Source organism: Saccopteryx bilineata, chromosome 3, assembly GCF_036850765.1.
Source record: "Saccopteryx bilineata isolate mSacBil1 chromosome 3, mSacBil1_pri_phased_curated, whole genome shotgun sequence".
Lineage (NCBI taxonomy): Eukaryota > Metazoa > Chordata > Mammalia > Chiroptera > Emballonuridae > Saccopteryx > Saccopteryx bilineata.
The window spans coordinates 206,723,067-206,741,349 of NC_089492.1; the positions used below are offsets into that span (position 1 = coordinate 206,723,067).

The 18,283-nt window shown below is 41.8% G+C and overlaps 1 protein-coding gene across 1 annotated transcript in view; it reads left to right on the forward strand.

Moving 5' to 3' along the window:
- BTBD8 (BTB domain containing 8) overlaps window positions 1-18,283 on the forward strand; it is a 126,393-nt gene that overhangs the window by 34,982 nt on the left and 73,128 nt on the right. The window contains 1 exon segment of the mRNA XM_066266523.1: window positions 13,831-13,948. Coding sequence (XP_066122620.1) covers window positions 13,831-13,948 — 118 coding nt within the window.

The window sequence follows — 18,283 nt, forward strand, 5'->3', positions numbered from 1 at the left end:
TGTGGTGCCTGTCTCATCTCTGACCTCTCTTCCCTCCTTACAAACTGCAGTTTTGTCTCCTCTCCAACCCCTCCTCCTTCCTTACAAACTGTGACCGTGCCTCTTTCCTCCTTGCCCTCTCCTCTCTCTTCAGAGCTCTAAATCCTTTTGACTCCTCTGACCATGTGGCGCCACACCAATACTTTAACCTCCTCCTCCCCTCCTGCAGATTCTGACTCTCCTTTCCATCCAGCTGCTCACACTGTCCATCCACCTGCTTTCTCTCTTCCTCCCCTCTATGCTGGCAACTTCCTGCCATCACGAAAAACTTAAAAAGCAGAATTATATTAAGCTATGTGAGTAAGTAATCTGTCTTGTCTCATTGTTTGTCAGAAAATATTTCTAGTGAATTGAAACAAGTAAAGCGGGCTCATTTAAATTTCTTAATTCATAAATGTGAAGTCTTTGTTTAATGTGTAACTGTGTCTGTTTCTAAGGCCTTAAACCAATAATTACCCATCTCTTAAACCAGGTGTACTCATCTCCATGGACTTTCCCCTGCAATACCCCCACCCTTTCTGTTTGAAAACCTTCAGGGGCTTATCGCCTTGTACAAGCCTTACACCTAATCAATGAGGCAGTAATTCCCCTCCATCCAGTAGTCCCTAATCTCTGTAAATTACTGTCACACATTTTCTCAAACACACTCACTTCATGGTCCTAGACCTCAAGAATGCCTTCTTTACCATTCCTCTACACTCTGACTCTTACTTTCTGTTTGCCTTTACCCGGACACTAATGCAGCCCAGCAACTTACATGGACTATTTTACCCCAGGGGATCAGAAACAGCCCACACCTGTTTCGGCAGGCACTAGCTCAGGATTTAGCAGCATGCAATCTCAAAACTAGTACTCTCTTACAATATGTAGATAACCTACTCCTCTGCAGCCCCTCCCTGCCTGCTTCAAGGAGACACACTACCACCCTTCTTAACTTCCTCGCTATGAAGTGATATCCTGTCTTCTCTGCTAAGGCTCAACTTTATTCTCAGTCTCTAGTCTATCTAGGCATTACTTTAACCCTCACCACCTGAAGTCTCACCCTAGATTAAACTCAGACCCTCCACAATCTCCAACCACCTACCACAACAGATTAAATCTTTTCTTTCCTCAGTCTAATAGGCTTCTTTAAACACTGAATTCCCAATTTTGCTCTTAGTCAAGCCCCTCAGTGAGAGCTTATGAGCATGGCTTTTAAGGTCTATAATGACCAAGGAAGTAACAGAAAAGGCAAATAAGGCCCAAAAGAAGTCAGGAAATACTAGCTTTTGGCTCCAGCATCCTAAGGGGCTTCATAGCATTTCATCAAGGCCCTGCTCTAGAACGGAAAGAAAGGTCATTAAACTGAAGCCTGCCAGGCTTCCCGACCCCACCAGTGACATACCTGTGCTGTGGAAAGAGGGACATGAGAAGGTAAGCTGCCCCCTTGCTCCATGGAGGGAGGGTTCAGTCTCTTCTAGCCCTGCTCCAGCTACCTGTGACCTGACCTTGCCCAGCATGCTGGGAATTGCCACTGAAGGCCCAAGGACATCGTTCATGAGCCTAAGATATTTCTTCCAAGTAGCAGATAAACTGATCTCATTTCTTGTAAACACAAGGGCCATCTACTATGCCTTGCTTGAATATTTAAGTTTTATTTATCCCTCAAAGATCTCTACTGTGGGTATTGACAGTCTGATTTTGTTACTTTATTTAATGTATAGCGTCTCTTTTGTTCCTCTTGTCTCAATGCCCATGCCTATTGTAGGCTGGGACCTGCTGCTAATTCCAGCTAGAAGCAGTGGTCACTAGGACTTAAACTCTAACTGCAAAGTGTAGAAATGTAACACCCTTTCCCTAAGTACTTGCAGGTTTTATAGGTTACTCAGCAAACTGTTCAAACACTGTCCAAGAGGCACTTCCAGCATTACATCACCAAAGGACTTACTTTCACATGGACAGGTCCACACACCATGATCCTGACAACTTCCACTGCTGCTAAAATAGAAAAATGGAATGCCTTACTCCAATCACAAACCTGAAGCTGGTTGGTCTATGTATGGCAAATATATGAAAAAACTAAGGACTCTTTTAGTCAGGCTTTGGGAAAAGGGAAACTAGGATAAAAAGAAAGTCAACCTGATTGTCACTAGAGGTTTAATTTTTTTTTTTTTTTTTTGTATTTTTCTGAAGCTGGAAACAGGGAGAGACAGTCAGACAGACTCCCACATGCACCTGACCAGGATCCACCTGGCACGCCCACCAGGGGGCGACGATCTGCCCACCAGGGGGCAATGCTCTGCCCCTCCGAGGCGTCGCTCTGTTGCAACCAGAGCCACTCTAGCACCTGGGGCAGAGGCCAAGGAGCCATCCCCAGCGCCCAGGCCATCTTTGCTCCAATGGAGCCTCGCTGCGGGAGGGGAAGAGAGAGGAAGGAGAGGGGGAGGGGTGGAGAAGCAGATGGGCGCTTCTCCTGTGTGCCCTGGCCGGGAATCGAACCCGGGACTTCTGCACACCAGGCCGACGTTCTACCACTGAGCCAACCGGCCAGGGCGAGGTTAAAATTTTTTAAATCAAGAGTTCTGACTAGAAAGGAATTGTATGGTTTTGATAATAGAAGGTATATGGTATGGAAATACTTTTGAAAGAAAAAGGAAAAGCAAGTTGTTATGAAGGCCAGTTATTTCTGGATAAGAAAGTGCATTAAAACTGAAGGTTTATGTAAGTTGTAGAAGGTTTGTGCAGGTTGTAGGAGATTTGTACTGAGAAAAAAGAATTTGTACAGTCAGAAAACTGGTTTTCAAAGAATGTTTAATCAGTTGCCCTAGCTAACAATCCTCTACTCTCCCCACTTATTGGGATGACTCTTTCCTCCACCCTGACCATCTGGAGCTCAGAAACAGAGAAACAAAACCGAACCCTTGTCCTTCTATTCTCTATTCACGTCTCAGCCTGCCTCACCAAATCAGGTGCTTTCTACTCATGTGGGACCACAAGTATATGTATCTCCATACTAATTAGACAAAAAACTGTACCCTAATCTATCTCACCCTAAATATCAACCTAATCCCACCCCATGAGCCTCTTCCAATTCCTAATACACTATCCATCAATGTAAGGAACAAACGAGCTATACAGGTAATTTCTCTTCTTATTGCTTTAGAAATATCTACAAAAGTAGATCTAGGGGCAGGGGGACTGGCCATTTCCCTGTCTTATTCCTACTATCTCTCTCTCTGAAGCCCAGCAAATTTGTAAACATGGAATCAGTGGTTTCACACAAACTGGGTGTCTTACTATTGCCTTTCATTAGTCCAATCACTCTCCTATTTACTTTTCTAACTTTTAAACCTTGCCTCTTACATTTGTTCACTAGTTTCTTACAGAACCACATGCAGACCTTCGCCAATCAGACAACTGGAAAAATCTACCTAACCCTACACAGCAACCCTGAAACCTGCCCTCGTGAAACAGAAAAATCTGAAACCCTATTGTTGGGCAGATAAAATGTATTATGCTCACTTTGTTAAAGTTAACACTGCCCATGTGAGGCCGTCGCCCAGGTGATATTAATGTGTGTTGAGAATCCTTGTAGCCTGGGGCTTGGTTTTGGGATTAAGCCTTTCCCACCCTTTTTGATGTGGGGTGGTACAATCCAACCATGCCTCGGAGAAGTGACTTTGTATTGGAGACTTCCCTATTTTGTATATTGGATTAGAGGTTGTGAAGCTACAATATAAAATGGGGACGAAGTGGGAACTTGTGCTCTTGGTTCATGAGATTATCATTTAGAGAGAGAGTAGAGCCAGCAGCGGAAGGAGGCCACTGGAGGAGGCCAGGAAAAGCAGCCAAGATGGCGGAGTGCTGAGTGAGATGCCAGTTTGTGTAGAGTTTGTATCTGGGATAAAGAAGGAGATGGGGAACTGAGGAGAATAAGGCTGGTGAGCTAGAAACCTTTGATTCTAGGAAACTCGGATAAGTCAGTGGCTTTGTGAGCACTGAGTGTGACTGGGTTTTGGAGCCCAGTGTGTGTATTTTTACTTGCCCGCCGGGTGCAAGCTAGGATTAAAGACTATGGCCCACCAGTTTGTGGCTTCGTTGTTTCTTTACCGACTGTTCGAATCTAATGTGAACCTGTAAGTGCTGGGCTGCTGTGATGATGGCCCTGGCCCTGGCTCCTGGCTTTACACCTGTAAAGCCAGAAGCCACAGCCAGGACCACTATCACAGCAGCCGCCCGGCCCATGCAGGTTCACATTGGATTCGGACAGTCGGTAAAGAAACCATGGAACCAAAAACTGGTGGGCCATAGCCTTTAATCCTAGCTTGCACCCGGCGGGCAAGTAAAAATACACACACTGGGCTCCAAAACCCAGTCACATTCAGTGCTCACAAAGCCACTGACTTATCCGAGTTTCCTAGAATCAAAGGTTTCTAGCTCACCAGCCTTATTCTCCTCAGTTCCCCATCTCCTTCCTTGTCCCAGATACAAACTCTACACAAACTGGCATCTCACTCAGTACTCCACCATCTTGGCTGCTTCTCCTGGCCTCCTCCACGTGGCCTTTCTTCTGCTGCTGCCTCTACTCTCTTCTAATCATCCCAGGAACCAAGAGCGCCTGTTCTGCCCCCACTTTATATTGTAGCTTTACAACCTTTAATCCAATATACAAAATAGGGTAGTCTCTAATACAAAGTCACTTCTCTGAGGCATGATTGGATTGTACCGCCCTACATCAAAAAGGGTAGGAAAGGCTTAATCCCAAAACCAAGCCCCAGAGGCTACAAGGATTCTGCCTGCCTCTAGCCCACCCCAACACACATTAATATCACCTGGGCAATGGCCTCCTCGTGTTATCTTTAACAAAGTGAGCATAATACATTTTATCTGCCCAACAACACCTATCTCAGCAAACCTCCTGAATTCTACCTTTCAACCTCTACAGGTCCCCTAACCCTAAAGCTCTCCCATATCCTTGAAGAACTAGGAGAATAAATAACATTCACCTCTTAATGCTTTTCAGTCTTTTTATCCTTCGCATAGTAAGAGGACAAGACCTCTGGGCCTTCTTGGCTGAAGAAGAGCCTACAAATAAACATGAAACATTTCTTTTAGCTTAAGCTAACTGCTCTCTCCAGGGCTGCCAGGAAAAAATATCTCTAACTTTACCATGGAAGAACTTTCACACACACACCCCTATACAACCCTCCTTATCTCTGCATTGCTAATCTCCAAACACCTGCCTCTTTCTTTATTAAGTTCCTACAGGCCGGGATGAGAGAAATCTCTAGGATTACCTACAATCAAATGCTCCTACACTCCTATTCCCCAGTACCCCAAGGAGAACTTCACAAGGGAAATATCAAATAGGTAGGGATGACAGCAGGAAGAAGCCACCCCTCAACCCGAGAAGTTCCCTCCTGAATGTTCTCCAAACCCTCTTCCTCTTTACCACACATATTCAATCCTTCTAAAAAAAACTTACACCAACAGGTTTCCTGTATCTTAAAATCTCCACATGTCCTCTCATTTGAGAGGAACCAGACCAGCACGTCTCATGAGGCTCATCCAGGAGACCATGCATCATCATGTCACTCTGTCCACTTGGCACTCACAGCAAGCAACTGACAATTATTACCCCGCCAAATTTTTTTACTTCCTCACTCAGGTTTTCAGAGACATCGCCTGGTTCAGACCTCACAGCATGGAAATTGAGGACCTTCTGAACTGGATGGGGGACTTGGCCTTGGCAAGGTTCCCTTCTCAAGTTCTCTCCAGAAGAAGCAATAATTTTGCAATTTTTTCTCCTCTTTCTCCTCATCACCCCTCACCATATATTATAAAATTAATAACTGCCTTTCTTTTATATGTAATCACAGAGTTGAGAAATGATAGATATGTAAATTCTGAACTGCCCTCTTGATGTTCTGCTTATCTGTCAGACCTCACCCTTACTGGACTATCGCCCCTGAGACAAAGGAATTCCAAAAAGCTGACAAGCCGCCCCAAGGAGGGGCTCCGGACACACCAGGACTTTTGATTCAACACCCACATGCTCCAAGCCCCCAATGTCCGGAGCATTCCGGACATACCAGGACTTTTGCCTCAGTATCCCCTCAGGCTCTCCCAAACACTATATAACTCACCCCTAGTCTGTAACCAGCACTCTTCTCCCCCTGGAGAAGTACCCGGGAGGGTTCCTTTCTTCTTTTCAATAAAGCCTGTTACTCTGGTCTCTTGGACTCCCATGGATTCCAACACTACCAAACACTATATAATTCACCCTAGTCTGTAACCGGTGCTCTTCTCCCCCAAAGAAATGCCAGCAGGGTTCCTTTCTTCCTTTCAATAAAGCCTGTTACTTGGTCTTTCAGACTCCCATGGATTCCAACAAATACATGCATTTTTAAAGACCATGTGTAGGGCCAGGGGCCCTACATTGTGGTCATTTACATGCAGGTTCACATTGGATTCAGGCAGACAGTAAAGAAATAGTGGAGTCAAAAAATGGTGGGCCATTACTTTATTAAAGTCTCGCACCAGCCGACGAGCAAACACACGGGGAAAACACTTCCCTTTCACTCAGGGCTCCCAAAGCCCTGATACATTCTCTGGTTTCTCCTAAAATCAAAGGCCTCACCAGTCTCAGTGGAGCTCGCAAAGCCCCTCAGCTCTGGTTCCCCATCTGCACACCTTCTCTTTCCCTGCCAACTTGACTTCTTTCTCAGCATTTTGCAATCTCTCTGTTCTCACTCTGCAAACATGGCTTCTTTTTGCCTCTTCTCCAAAACTCTCTGGTGCGAAAACCTCTCCTCCAGCAAACATTAGCAAAACAATTGTCCTTCCCAAGCAGGGAGGTAATTTGCAAATTCACAGACAACATTTACCTGGTGCTGCCCAGCCCCCAATGCAAACTATAAGAGAACAAACATAAAAGTCATATTTTACAAACTTATTTGACCAACACCATGCAATTCAAAATCACTGTTACTTTTTGTCATGACATAAAACATTACTGAAAATTTTGTTGTGACACATTTTAAAAAGATCAGAACGTAGTAAAAATTGTAGCTGAGTTTTAAACATGTTAAAAGGTGAATAAATTCATAAATACTACAATAAATATGACATTTGACTGAAAAAGACCTTTACTCTTTTTATAGAAGTAGGTTTTAGAGGGGTTGCAGCTTGTGAATTATTGAGAGGTGGTAGGAGGATGTTAAGAATATAGGTATAGACATCTAGATATATAGATATAGTAAATTCTCTAACAGGAAACCTGAGATCTCTGGATCAGAGAACAAACTGTTTATTACTCACAGAACATCTTAATGCTGGTTCCCAACCTCCAGGCTCCACAAGGCTGTGTGGTGCGGGCCAGATGCCCTTCACATGCAATGAGATTGCACCATAGAGAGGAGCACCAAAATTAGAAAACACCTATATATCTTTTTAGGCTAAACAAAAACGTTTTAGCTACTGAGTAGTGTGTTAATCCAAATTCGGAGGGACCCGAAATATGGAAGACAGGAGCAAGGTCCGTCGTTTACACATTAAAGCTTTATTGTCTAGCTTGGCCAAGCGGCGGGAACTCCGACAGAAATCTGATGGAGAGCGTGCTGGCCCTTTGTTCTACTTTTTATAGTTTTGTAAGTGGGAAGTACAGAAGCAAAAATTGCAATTGGGAGCCCCTTACCGCTATTGGTTATAGTCATATGTCCTTTAACATGATAGGACCACGTTCAATTTGCAAACCATACATCATTTTGGAAAAAACAAAATTTACAAGTCAACACAATGGTAGAAAGATATCTCTTTACATATTAAAAGGCCTTCCTATATTTTCTAGTGTTCATCCAGTCATCTCTCTGTCCAGAGTCACACGTGTTAACCACACGCATTTACATAAGAGAGGTAGTTTCGTGGGGACAAATGCCCACAAATGGCTCATAGTTATAAGAAAAGGTTTATTTTGGCTTTTCCATTCCTGCACCTGGCTAGCCATTCACTCCTTTCCCCACAGGTGTGGTGGAATGTCAGGGAATCTATGCTTTCCTTCCCTTTTCATTTACAATACAATGGCAAGAGCCATCCTGGTTATGCTAATCACACAGTACAGAGACTACTCTCACAATTTCTCTGCACACCTTAACCCAAATTAATAAAACGTTCTCCAAGCCTCCTAAAATATTAATATTAATTCTGTAGCCTTTTGGTACTTGACAACATCTGCAGGTGAAATAGCTCAGTGGCTCCTCAGTGGACGCAAATTATAGGAAGGTAAGGGGAGAAAATGTATGGTAAATAGGGTTATTTTGTTACTAGTTGAGTCAAGTGATAAGAGTATCTTCTTCCAAGTAAGGAGATACCTTTACAAATGGAAATGTCTTTTAAAAATGTAAATTTTCTTTACAAAAGAGAAAATTTATACTTTATTTTTAGGCAGTTAAATGGGGAGGTAAAAAGCTTTTCCTGCTTTGCTGGTTCTCAGTTGACTTTACCTCAAAATACTCCTTATGCCAAAGTGGCATATTTTGGAATGACATATTTACTGCCTACAGTTGTGCCCAGCAACTACAAATTCAGTATTTATTTAAAAAGATACAACTCAGGAAGAACCAGATGGCAAAGATGCATAGGGTGAGGCATGGGGGAGAAGGGGCATTGTGCAGAACAAATGTCATGCCCTCTCAGGGTGCTCCACCCAGCGCGTCAGTGTGTTGACCAACCTGGCAGCTCTCAGCATCTAATCGTTCAAGAGTTTCTATAATTTAATCTCCAGTCTCCTTTCACTCCTAGGTTGTAGGGGGTGAAGGGGCACTGGAATTGTAAATTTCCCTTTCTAATCAGATGTTTGGTCTTTCTGGTGAAAAGCCCCCTTCATGATATCATCTAAGTTCATCTAGAAGTCACCTCATTAGCATAAACTGAAAATTGGTTAAAAGGTGCTTATGAATACCAAAACCTCTCCTATTGAAGAGCCACTGAGCCACTTCATCCACAGGTGTTGTAAGGTACCAAAAACTACAGAATTAATATTTTAAGAGGCTTGGAGAACATTTTATTAATTTAGGTTAAGGTGTGCAGAGAAATTGTGAGAGTAGTCTCTGTACTGTGTGATTGGCATGACCAGGATGGCCCTTGGCATTGTATTGTAAATGAAAAGGGAAGGAAAACATGGATTCCCAGACATTCCACCACACCTGTGGGGAAAGGATTGAACGGCTTGCCAGGTGCAGGAAGAGAAAAGCCAAAATAAACCTTTTCTTATAGCAATGAGCCATTTGTGGGCATTTGTCCCCACCAAAACTATCTCTCCTATGTAAATGCGAGAGATGGCGGATAAACACTAGAAAATATAGGAATGTCTTTTAATATGTAAAGAGATATCTTTCTACCATTGTGTTGACTTGTAAATTTTGTTTTCTCCAAAATGATGTATGGCTTGCAAATTAAACATGGTCCTATCATGTTAAAGGACATATAACTATAACCAATAGTGGTAAAGGGCTCCTAATTACAATTTTTGCTTCTGTACTTCCCACTTACAAAACTATAAAAACTGAGTAGGACAAAGGGCGGGTGCGCTCTCCCTCAGATTTCTGTTGGAGCTGCTGCCGCTTGGCCAAGCTAGACAATAAAGCTTTGATGTGTAAACGACGGACATTGTTCCTGTCTTTCATGATTTGAGTCCCTCGAATTTGGCTTAACACTATCATTTAGGAAATGCAAAGAGTTTTAGGAGCTCTGTGCTAGAAACCAGAGGACAAAGACCAAATACATATTTTTATTAAAGTTCTATAGGCTATTTGAATACATAATGGGACTTGAGATAGATAACAATCAATCAATTTAACTTGATTTTTCCCTTTGTGTCAAAGACTGATCTTTGAACCATCAAAATGAAGGCTATTTCTCCTAGGTATCTCCTATTAATTTATGTGCTTTAATTCTTCTATAGGAATATCTAGAAAGAGTAGGATTTCCCCTGTTTCCTTGCCTAATTCTGGTTTTAATTTTATGGTTTTCCTTCAAAAATCTTCATTATGTAGTATTTGGTACATTAATTTATTCAACAAATATATACTGACAATCTACTATGTGTTGAGTACTGTTCTAGGTCTGAGGGATACTTCAGTGACTGAATTGGACTTCCAGTCCTTTTGGAACTTACATTCTAATCACAGAAGGTAAGGTGAGGTGGACGTAGACAACAAACATAGTAAACAAGTTAGAAAGTGACATGCTATAATATATACAACAGAGAAAGTAGGGTCGGGAATTGAGGGATTCAGAGCAGAAATCTCCAAGACGTGCCACTTTGGCATGTGGATTATTTTGAGCCGATGGTAATTGAGACCGTGTGGACTCAAGGGATACTTTTACCTCTCCCTTGAACAATTTAAATTGCAGGTCTTGCTCATAGTAAGAGTTATGTCAGAAGTAACTTTTTATGACCTATCTATATTGCAGAGCAAACATGTAAGTCCTAAATATATGCTGTTTTTTGAGAGAGAGAAAGAGAGAGAGAGAGAGAGAGAGAGAGAGAGAGAGAGGAAGGGAGAAAGCTGAGAAGCATCAACTTGGTTGCTCAAGCCAGTGACCCCACACTCAAGCTGGCAAGCCCATGCTCAAAGCAGATGAGCCCATGCTTAAGCCGACGACGTTGGGATTTTGAACCTGGGACCTCAGCATAACAGGTCAATTCTCTATCCACTGTACCACTACCTGTCAAGTGAACATCTGCTCATCTTATCCTGCAAATTATCACTGGAGAGAGATGAGAAGCATCAGTTTATACTTGTGCTCCTTTAGTTATTTATTGATTGCTTTACATATGTGCTTTGACCCAGAAGTTCAAGCCAAGCCAGTGACCCCTTGCATAAGCTGGCAGCTGTGGGATCATATTGATGATCCTCTTCTCTAGCCTGTGACTTTGTGCTCAAGCTGGTGAGCCTGTGCTCAAGTCAGATGAACCTGCGCTCCAGGCGACAACCTAGGGGTTTTGAACCTGGGTCCTCAGCATCCCAAGTCGACTCTCTATCCACTTTACCACCACTGGTCAGGCAAGAATATCATTTTATACTCATTTTACCTTCCTCTCTCTGACACTCATGTATGTGGGATTTCTGACTCTCTCATGTATGTGGTATTCCCATACATATATATGTAATTAAATTTGGTTATTTTTTCTTGTTAGTCTGTCTCATGTTGATGTAATTATTAGTTCAACTGGAAGACCTGGAAGGATAGAGGAAAGTGTTTTCTCTCCAACAGAGTGCTAGTAATGGGAGTTGCAATTATAGATGGTTGGTCAGGGTCAGTCTCATTGAAAAGGTGATCTTTAGACAAAGATTTAAAAACAAGGAGATGCTTGATTGGTGGTGGCGCTGTAGATAGGGTGTCAACTGGGAAGCTGCAGTCCCTGGTTCTGCACCCTGATGTTTCTGACGAGTGCAGTTTGTTGGCTTGAGTGCAGGTTTGCCAGCTTGAGTGCAGGGTTGCTGGTTTGAGCACAAGATCATCAAAGTGATCCCCAGGTCGCTGGCTTGAGCAAGGGGTCAAGACACATATGAGAAGCAATCAATGAGCAATTAAAGTGAAGCAACTATGAGTTGATGCTTCTCATCTCTCTCCTGTCTCTCTTCCTTCTTTTCTGTCTCTCTCTCTCTCTCTAAAAAAATTAAAATAAAAAATAAAAACACACCTGACCAGGCAGTGGTGCAGTGGATAGAGCATTGGAATGGGATGAGAAGGATCCAGGTTTGAAACCCCAAGGTTGCCGGCTTGAGCTTGGGCTCACCAGCTTGAGCACGGGGTTGCTGGCTTGAATATGGAATCATAAACATGACCCCATGGTCGCTGGCTTGAGCCCAAAGGTCACTAGCTTGAAGCCTAAAGTCACTGGCTTGAGCCCAAGGTCTCTGGCTTGAGCAAGGGGTCACTCGCTTTGCTGTAGCCCCCCACCCCCTTCAAGGCACATATGAGAATACAATCAATGAACAACAAAAGGTGCTGTGACGAAGAATTGATGCATCTCATCTTTCTCCCTTCCTGTCTTTCTCCATCTGTCTGTCTCTCTCTGTCTCTGTCACCAAAATAATAAATAAATAAATAAATAAATAAATAAATAAAGTAAGAAACTTAGTCAAATGGTTAGTCAAATGGAGAAGAGTGTTCAGGGCAGAAGAAATGGCAGTGAAAATATCCTAACATGAGAACATAACCAGCTATTTGGAGGAATGAGAAAGAGTTCAGTGTGGAAATAAGTAAAAGAGTAGGCAATAAGGTCAGAGAGGGAATGAGGAGCCAGGTATTGTGGGGCCTGGTAAGTCACTATAGGACTTTGGCTTTTATTTTAAAAGAAATGGAGAGAGCCAGATGGTTTTGAACTGGGATGGGCCATGATCTAAATTACGTTTAAAAACATGCCTCTTGTCCCTGAGCAGGTAGCTCAGTTGGAGCATCATCCCTTTATGCCAAGGTTGCAGGTTCAAGCCCAGATCAGGGCATATATACAAGAAGCAACTAATGAATGTATATATTCATTAGTTGTGGTAGCAACAAATCAGTATTTATTTCTTTCTCTGAAATCAATAATTAAAAATTTTAAACAATAATAATAAAACATGCTTCTGAATGCTTTGTTAAAAATAGACTGTGGGAGTCAAGAGTAGAAATACTATTAGGAAGTTATACAGAAATCTAGGTGAGAGGCAGTGGCTTGAATTAGGGTGGTAGCCGAGGAGATATTGAGCAGAGATCAGATTCTGGATCTCTTTTGATAGTAGAGCCAATATTGACATTCAGGTTTATAAATATTTAATTTGCAAATTTGGTTAGTAGGAATCTGTCCTCCATGACTGACCCTCACCAGATGTACTGATGAAAGTTTTGATGCCCTGGCCAGTTTTCTCAGTGGATAAAGCATCAGCCTGGCATGTGGACATCTCGGGTTCAATTTCTAGATAGGGCACACATGAGAAGCAACCATCTGCTTCTCCCCGCTTCACAACCAGTGGCTCCATTGATTCAAGTGTTGGCTCTGGGCACTGAGGATAGCTTGGTTGGTCCATGTGTCGGCCTCAGGTGCTGAGGATAGCTTGGATGATTCGAGCATCAGCCCCAGATGGGTGTTGCCAGGTGGATCCTGGTCATGGTGCATGCGGGAGTCTGTCTATCTCCCCTCCTCTCACTTAACAAAAGAAAAAAAGAAAGTTTCTGGACTGACAAAGCTATGATACAGTGTAGTATTTTTATTATTTTTTTGCACATGTTTTATATTTTACTCCCCACTACCTAAATTGTGAATCATTAGAAGTAGAGATAATTTAGAAAATATTTATTTTCTGTACCTCTCCATACTATGTGTAGTACTAAGCTCATAGTAAGTGTTCTATAAATCCCATTGACTTTTGGTTCACAGATAATTCTAGCCCTAAATCCAGGAATAAGAAGAAACTGAGTAGTGAAAAATACCAAAATTGGAAAATTTTCTAACTTTCATGTAGTGTTTTTAATTTTGGTGTATAATTTTATGATAATATTACCTATATTTAAAGGTGTATCTATAGTTAAAGGACTATCTATGTTTAAATGTAAGTGGAAATATTTATTTCAAAGCAGAAAGTATAGATGATTTTTAAACATTTCATTTTTTACGTACCACTTAAATATTTTATTCATTGTTGCTCTTTTTCAGTAGCTAATCAAGATAACTATGTGGGAAAACCTTTTGTTAATATTAGAATACAAACTCTAGATATTTATAATAGTAAAGAAACTAATTTTTAGTCTTTTTTTCTTTTAAAGATATTTATGACTTGGAACCTGCATCTGAGTTAGGAGAAGACTTATTGAAACTTTATGTGAATCATTGTTGCCCAGATATTGATATTTATGTTGATGGAATAAGTTTTAAAACTCACAGGTAACTAGGCATATGATTGATTTGGTGGTTTGGTTGTGAGAGTATAAAGTGTAAAAGAGTGACTATCTTTTTCTAGCACAGTGGCTTTCAAGCTCTGATTCACATGGGCCCCAGGAGTCTCGGGCTCACTGACAGGAGAGGTCAGCTATCAGGCATGATTTTATGCCTGCAGGTGCACATAGGCACACAGGTCCCTACGCAGACATGTGCACATTCTTCAGCCAGAGCAGATCTATGTTTTGCTTTGGACATGGACATAGGATAAAAGAAGATACTCTGTTGCCTAAAAGAGGTTTGAAAGCCACTGTCACAGAAAATGTAATTAAATGCAGTTTTTAATCTTACAAGCATTATAGTCATGAGAATGATTATTTCTACATGAATGACATATATTTTCTCTGAGTGCATTTTGGCTGAGTCTTTCATTCAAAAATGGAAGATTTATTTCTCTTGAATAGCATTGATTAGGAGGTTTAATATTTCAATGCACTTAAAAAAAAAACATTATTCTGTTTTACAGTTGGGTTGCTTAGACATTCCAGGCTTTTAGATTTTAAATTAAGCCTGCTACCTGTTTTGGTCAGGTTTTCTTTGCAAGTAACTAAAATCTTCTTAGAAAAAAAGTTATAATAAGAAATACGACTTTTCTTTTGGAACTCAAGGGAGAAAAGTACAGCTGGGCCTCACAGTGGGCTAGAGTCAGAACCACAACACTGAGGAACCCAGACAGGTCTCTTTCCCTCTCTGAGTTTCAGATAGAATGCTGATAAGTTATTCTGGTACTCCTGAAGAAGAAACCAAACTTTTTTTTTTTTTTTTTTTTTTACATAGGCAGAGATAGACGAGGACAGACAGACAGGAACAGAGAGAGAGATGAGAAACATCAATCATTAGTTTTTCGTTGCGTGTTGCGACTTCTTAGTTGTTCATTGATTGCTTTCTCATATGTGCCTTGACCGCGGGCCTTCAGCAGACCGAGTAACCCCTTGCTGGAGCCAGCGACCTTGGGTCCAAGTTGGTGAGCTTTTTGCTCAAGCCAAATGAGCCCGCACTCAAGCTGGTGACCTCAGGGTCTCGAACCTGGGTCCTTCCGCATCCAAGTCCCACGCTCTATCCACTGCACCACCACCTGGTCAGGCAAAACCAAACTATTTGCAATGGCAAGAAGCAGTCTTCAAAGTTCAAGGGTGCAGAACCTTAATATTAGCAGTGGCTCAGATTTCTGGAATCCACCAAGCCAAACAGTAGTGGTGTTTGTGCTTTCAAAAACCATCCTGGTTTTGCAAGTTACCTGAAAGAAGTACATTACTAACCTCTAGGATTGCCGGTTTCATACAGACAATTTAACATTCAGAATGTGAACTTTTCTCCCTGGGAACATGTGTGTGCGTGTGTGTGTGTGTGTGTGTGTGTGTGTGTGGTGTGTGTGTGTGTGTTTTGTTTTCTTTTTTGGTATTTTTTGAAGTTAGAAGCAGGGAGGCAGTCAGATAGACTACCGCATGAGCCTGACCAGGATCCAGCCAGCATGCCCACCAGGAGGCGATGCTCTGCCCATCTGGGGCACTGCTACGCTACCGCTGGAGCCATTCTAGCACCTGAGATGGAGGCCATGGAGCCATCCTCAGCACCCGGGCCAACTTTGCTCCAATGGAGCCTTGGCTGTGGAGGGGAAAAGAGAGATCGAGAGAAAGGAGAGGGGGAAGGGTAGAGAAGCAGATGGGCACTTCTTCTGTGTGCCCTGACTGAGATTCGAACCCAGGACTTCCACATGCCGGGTCAATGCTCTACCACTGAGCTAATCAGCCAGAGCCTGGGAACATATATTTTTAATTACATGTATACACATATACACATTTTAAAATTTTGAATGAAATTTGCATTATGTATAATAAAACACAGAATTAAGATAGATTTTCAATATATTTTCCATATCATGACTATATATTTCCTAGTTCATGGTGTATGTGTTTGTGTTGCTTTTTGGTGGGGAGGGGCAAACACAATTTTATTTTAAAAATTAATTTAATTTAATTTTGTGTCCAGATTTTTCTTGACACAATATGAGCATCCTACCAAAGTTCTACTTATAGAGTCCTAAGGCTATTGCTGTCATAAGGAAAGGCAGGACCCTGTGACTATTTGCAAAATGTCCCCAAACAGCATCTGTGTGCAGCCTGGCAATGGATTGTTTTAGGAGCTGGATCTAAAATATTAGGTTTGTACTCCGAGACAGCTCTTGCTCACATTTCTGGTTTATTTTGTTCACTTACCAATAAAAAAAAAACTTATATTAACTAGAAAGGCAGTTTCCTGAGGATATGTTTCAAGAAGATCTGGCTTAAGTTTTCCTACTTTGTTGTTAGTGCCCTTATTTGAGTTCCAATGGCAAATTCTAAATCCTAAGATTACCCTACATAGTCTAAAGTCAAACATCTCTCTGTTTAGTACATATATATTATAGTACTTTTATTATTCAGTTCAAGAAATATTATATCAGTAGGTTTGAAAACACATGCTCATGTAATGTAGTCTAAAGTTCAATATAGAACTTTCTGCTAGACCAATATCAGCATTTATCCTAGTAGTATGGCTAAAAATTCATTTATAATGTGGCTGCTTTAATTTTTAAATATATATACTTATGTATTGAAATATCAATGCAAGTACTTACAAAGACCAGAATTTATAATCATAATTACATTCAGTTTAAGTCTCAAATTTTAGAACAGTTAAGTTGCTAGTTTGATATGTCCAAATTGGTATGCTAATAAGGTCATTTCTTCTTTGAGTCATTTGTCTTTTTCTCATGCTCAAGTTCCTTCCTCAACAGCATCCCTGATATCCCCATTTTTCCAAGAATCTCTCTCCAGTTGCTTGTTCCAACCTTTATCTTGATCCCCAGACCAAAGCCTGAGGCCCTTTATATGCTGCTGCAAGACATTTTGATGCCAATCACTTGCTTTTGATGACACCATTATGCCAAAGAAGTTCTTTTTTTTTTTGGTATTTTTCTTAAGTTGGAAACAGGGAGGCAGTCAGACAGACTCCTGCATGCGCCCGACCGGGATCCACCTGGCATGCCCACCAGGGGACGATGCTCTGCCCATCTGAGGCGTCGCTCTGCCACAACCAGAGCCATTCTAGCGCCTGAGGCAGAGGCCATAGAGCCATCCTCAGCGCCCGGGGAAACTTTTGCTCCAATGGAGCCTCTGCTGCGGGTGGGGAAGAGAGAGACAGAGAGAAAGGAGAGGGGGAGAGGTGGAGAAGCAGATGGGCGCTTCTCCTGTGTGCCCTGGCCGGAAATTGAACCCGGGACTCCTGCATGCCAGGCCGACGCTCTACCACTGAGCCAACCAGCCAGGGCCTCAAAGAAGTTCTTTATAACAGAATGGTTAAGTATGTGGACTGTGTGGAGTCTAACTGGGCTCCACTATCTCCGGGCTGTGTGAATTTCACCAAGTCATTTAACCATTCTGTGCTTCAATGTCCTTATCAAACATGGGGATTATAAAGGGTGATTGTGAAGACTAAATTACTTATCACATCTAAAATGTTTTAAACAGCACCTGGCACATAGTACCATGTAAGTGTTTGCTATCATCATCTAGGTGGTAGGGCTTTGATACATGCTTTTTGTTTAGATAGTAGCAGCAGCCCGTATGCCCTTTACTTATGTGGGGCAAGCAGAGAAATGTGGTTTGAATGGTTTGCAGTTTCTCCCAATCCACGGAAGCATGGGGTAGCATTATGCCTCCAGGGAAAGTCACATTTATTGCACTCTTCATCTACACAGGCCTTTCCCTCTCTGAAGCATACTTCTCCACTCCTTACCATGTCTTTGTCCTGGTTTATCTCCAGTACTTCTGCTCAAAGAAGAACTGACGGGAGGGAGTTATAATAATAGGAGGACTTATTAGAGTTTATTGACCTCATTTGTTAATTATCTTACTACTTTTCTGTATTACTTCCTGGGACACTAACACACATTACTCCTTGTTGTGGATCTCTGTAACATTACTTTCCTGCCTGAATTGTTATCAATCACCAGATGAATACCATCTGAATGTTGTGCATTTCTCTCTTCTTGTGTTTCCTCCTGTCATCTTCAGCCTACCCCTAAACAACTACCTGACCTACTTGCTCTATTGCTGACTCCCATTTTATACTGCTCACAAAAGTTAGGGGATATTTCAAAATGGATATGTAGCAATAAAATATCCTTTAATTTTTGTGAGCAGTGTATATTGTTATTTACTATTTTAGTGTTTTCTGAGAGGAATCAAATGAATTACATTCCTAAGATAATTTTTTGTTGTGTTTCTGTGTTTCATAGTT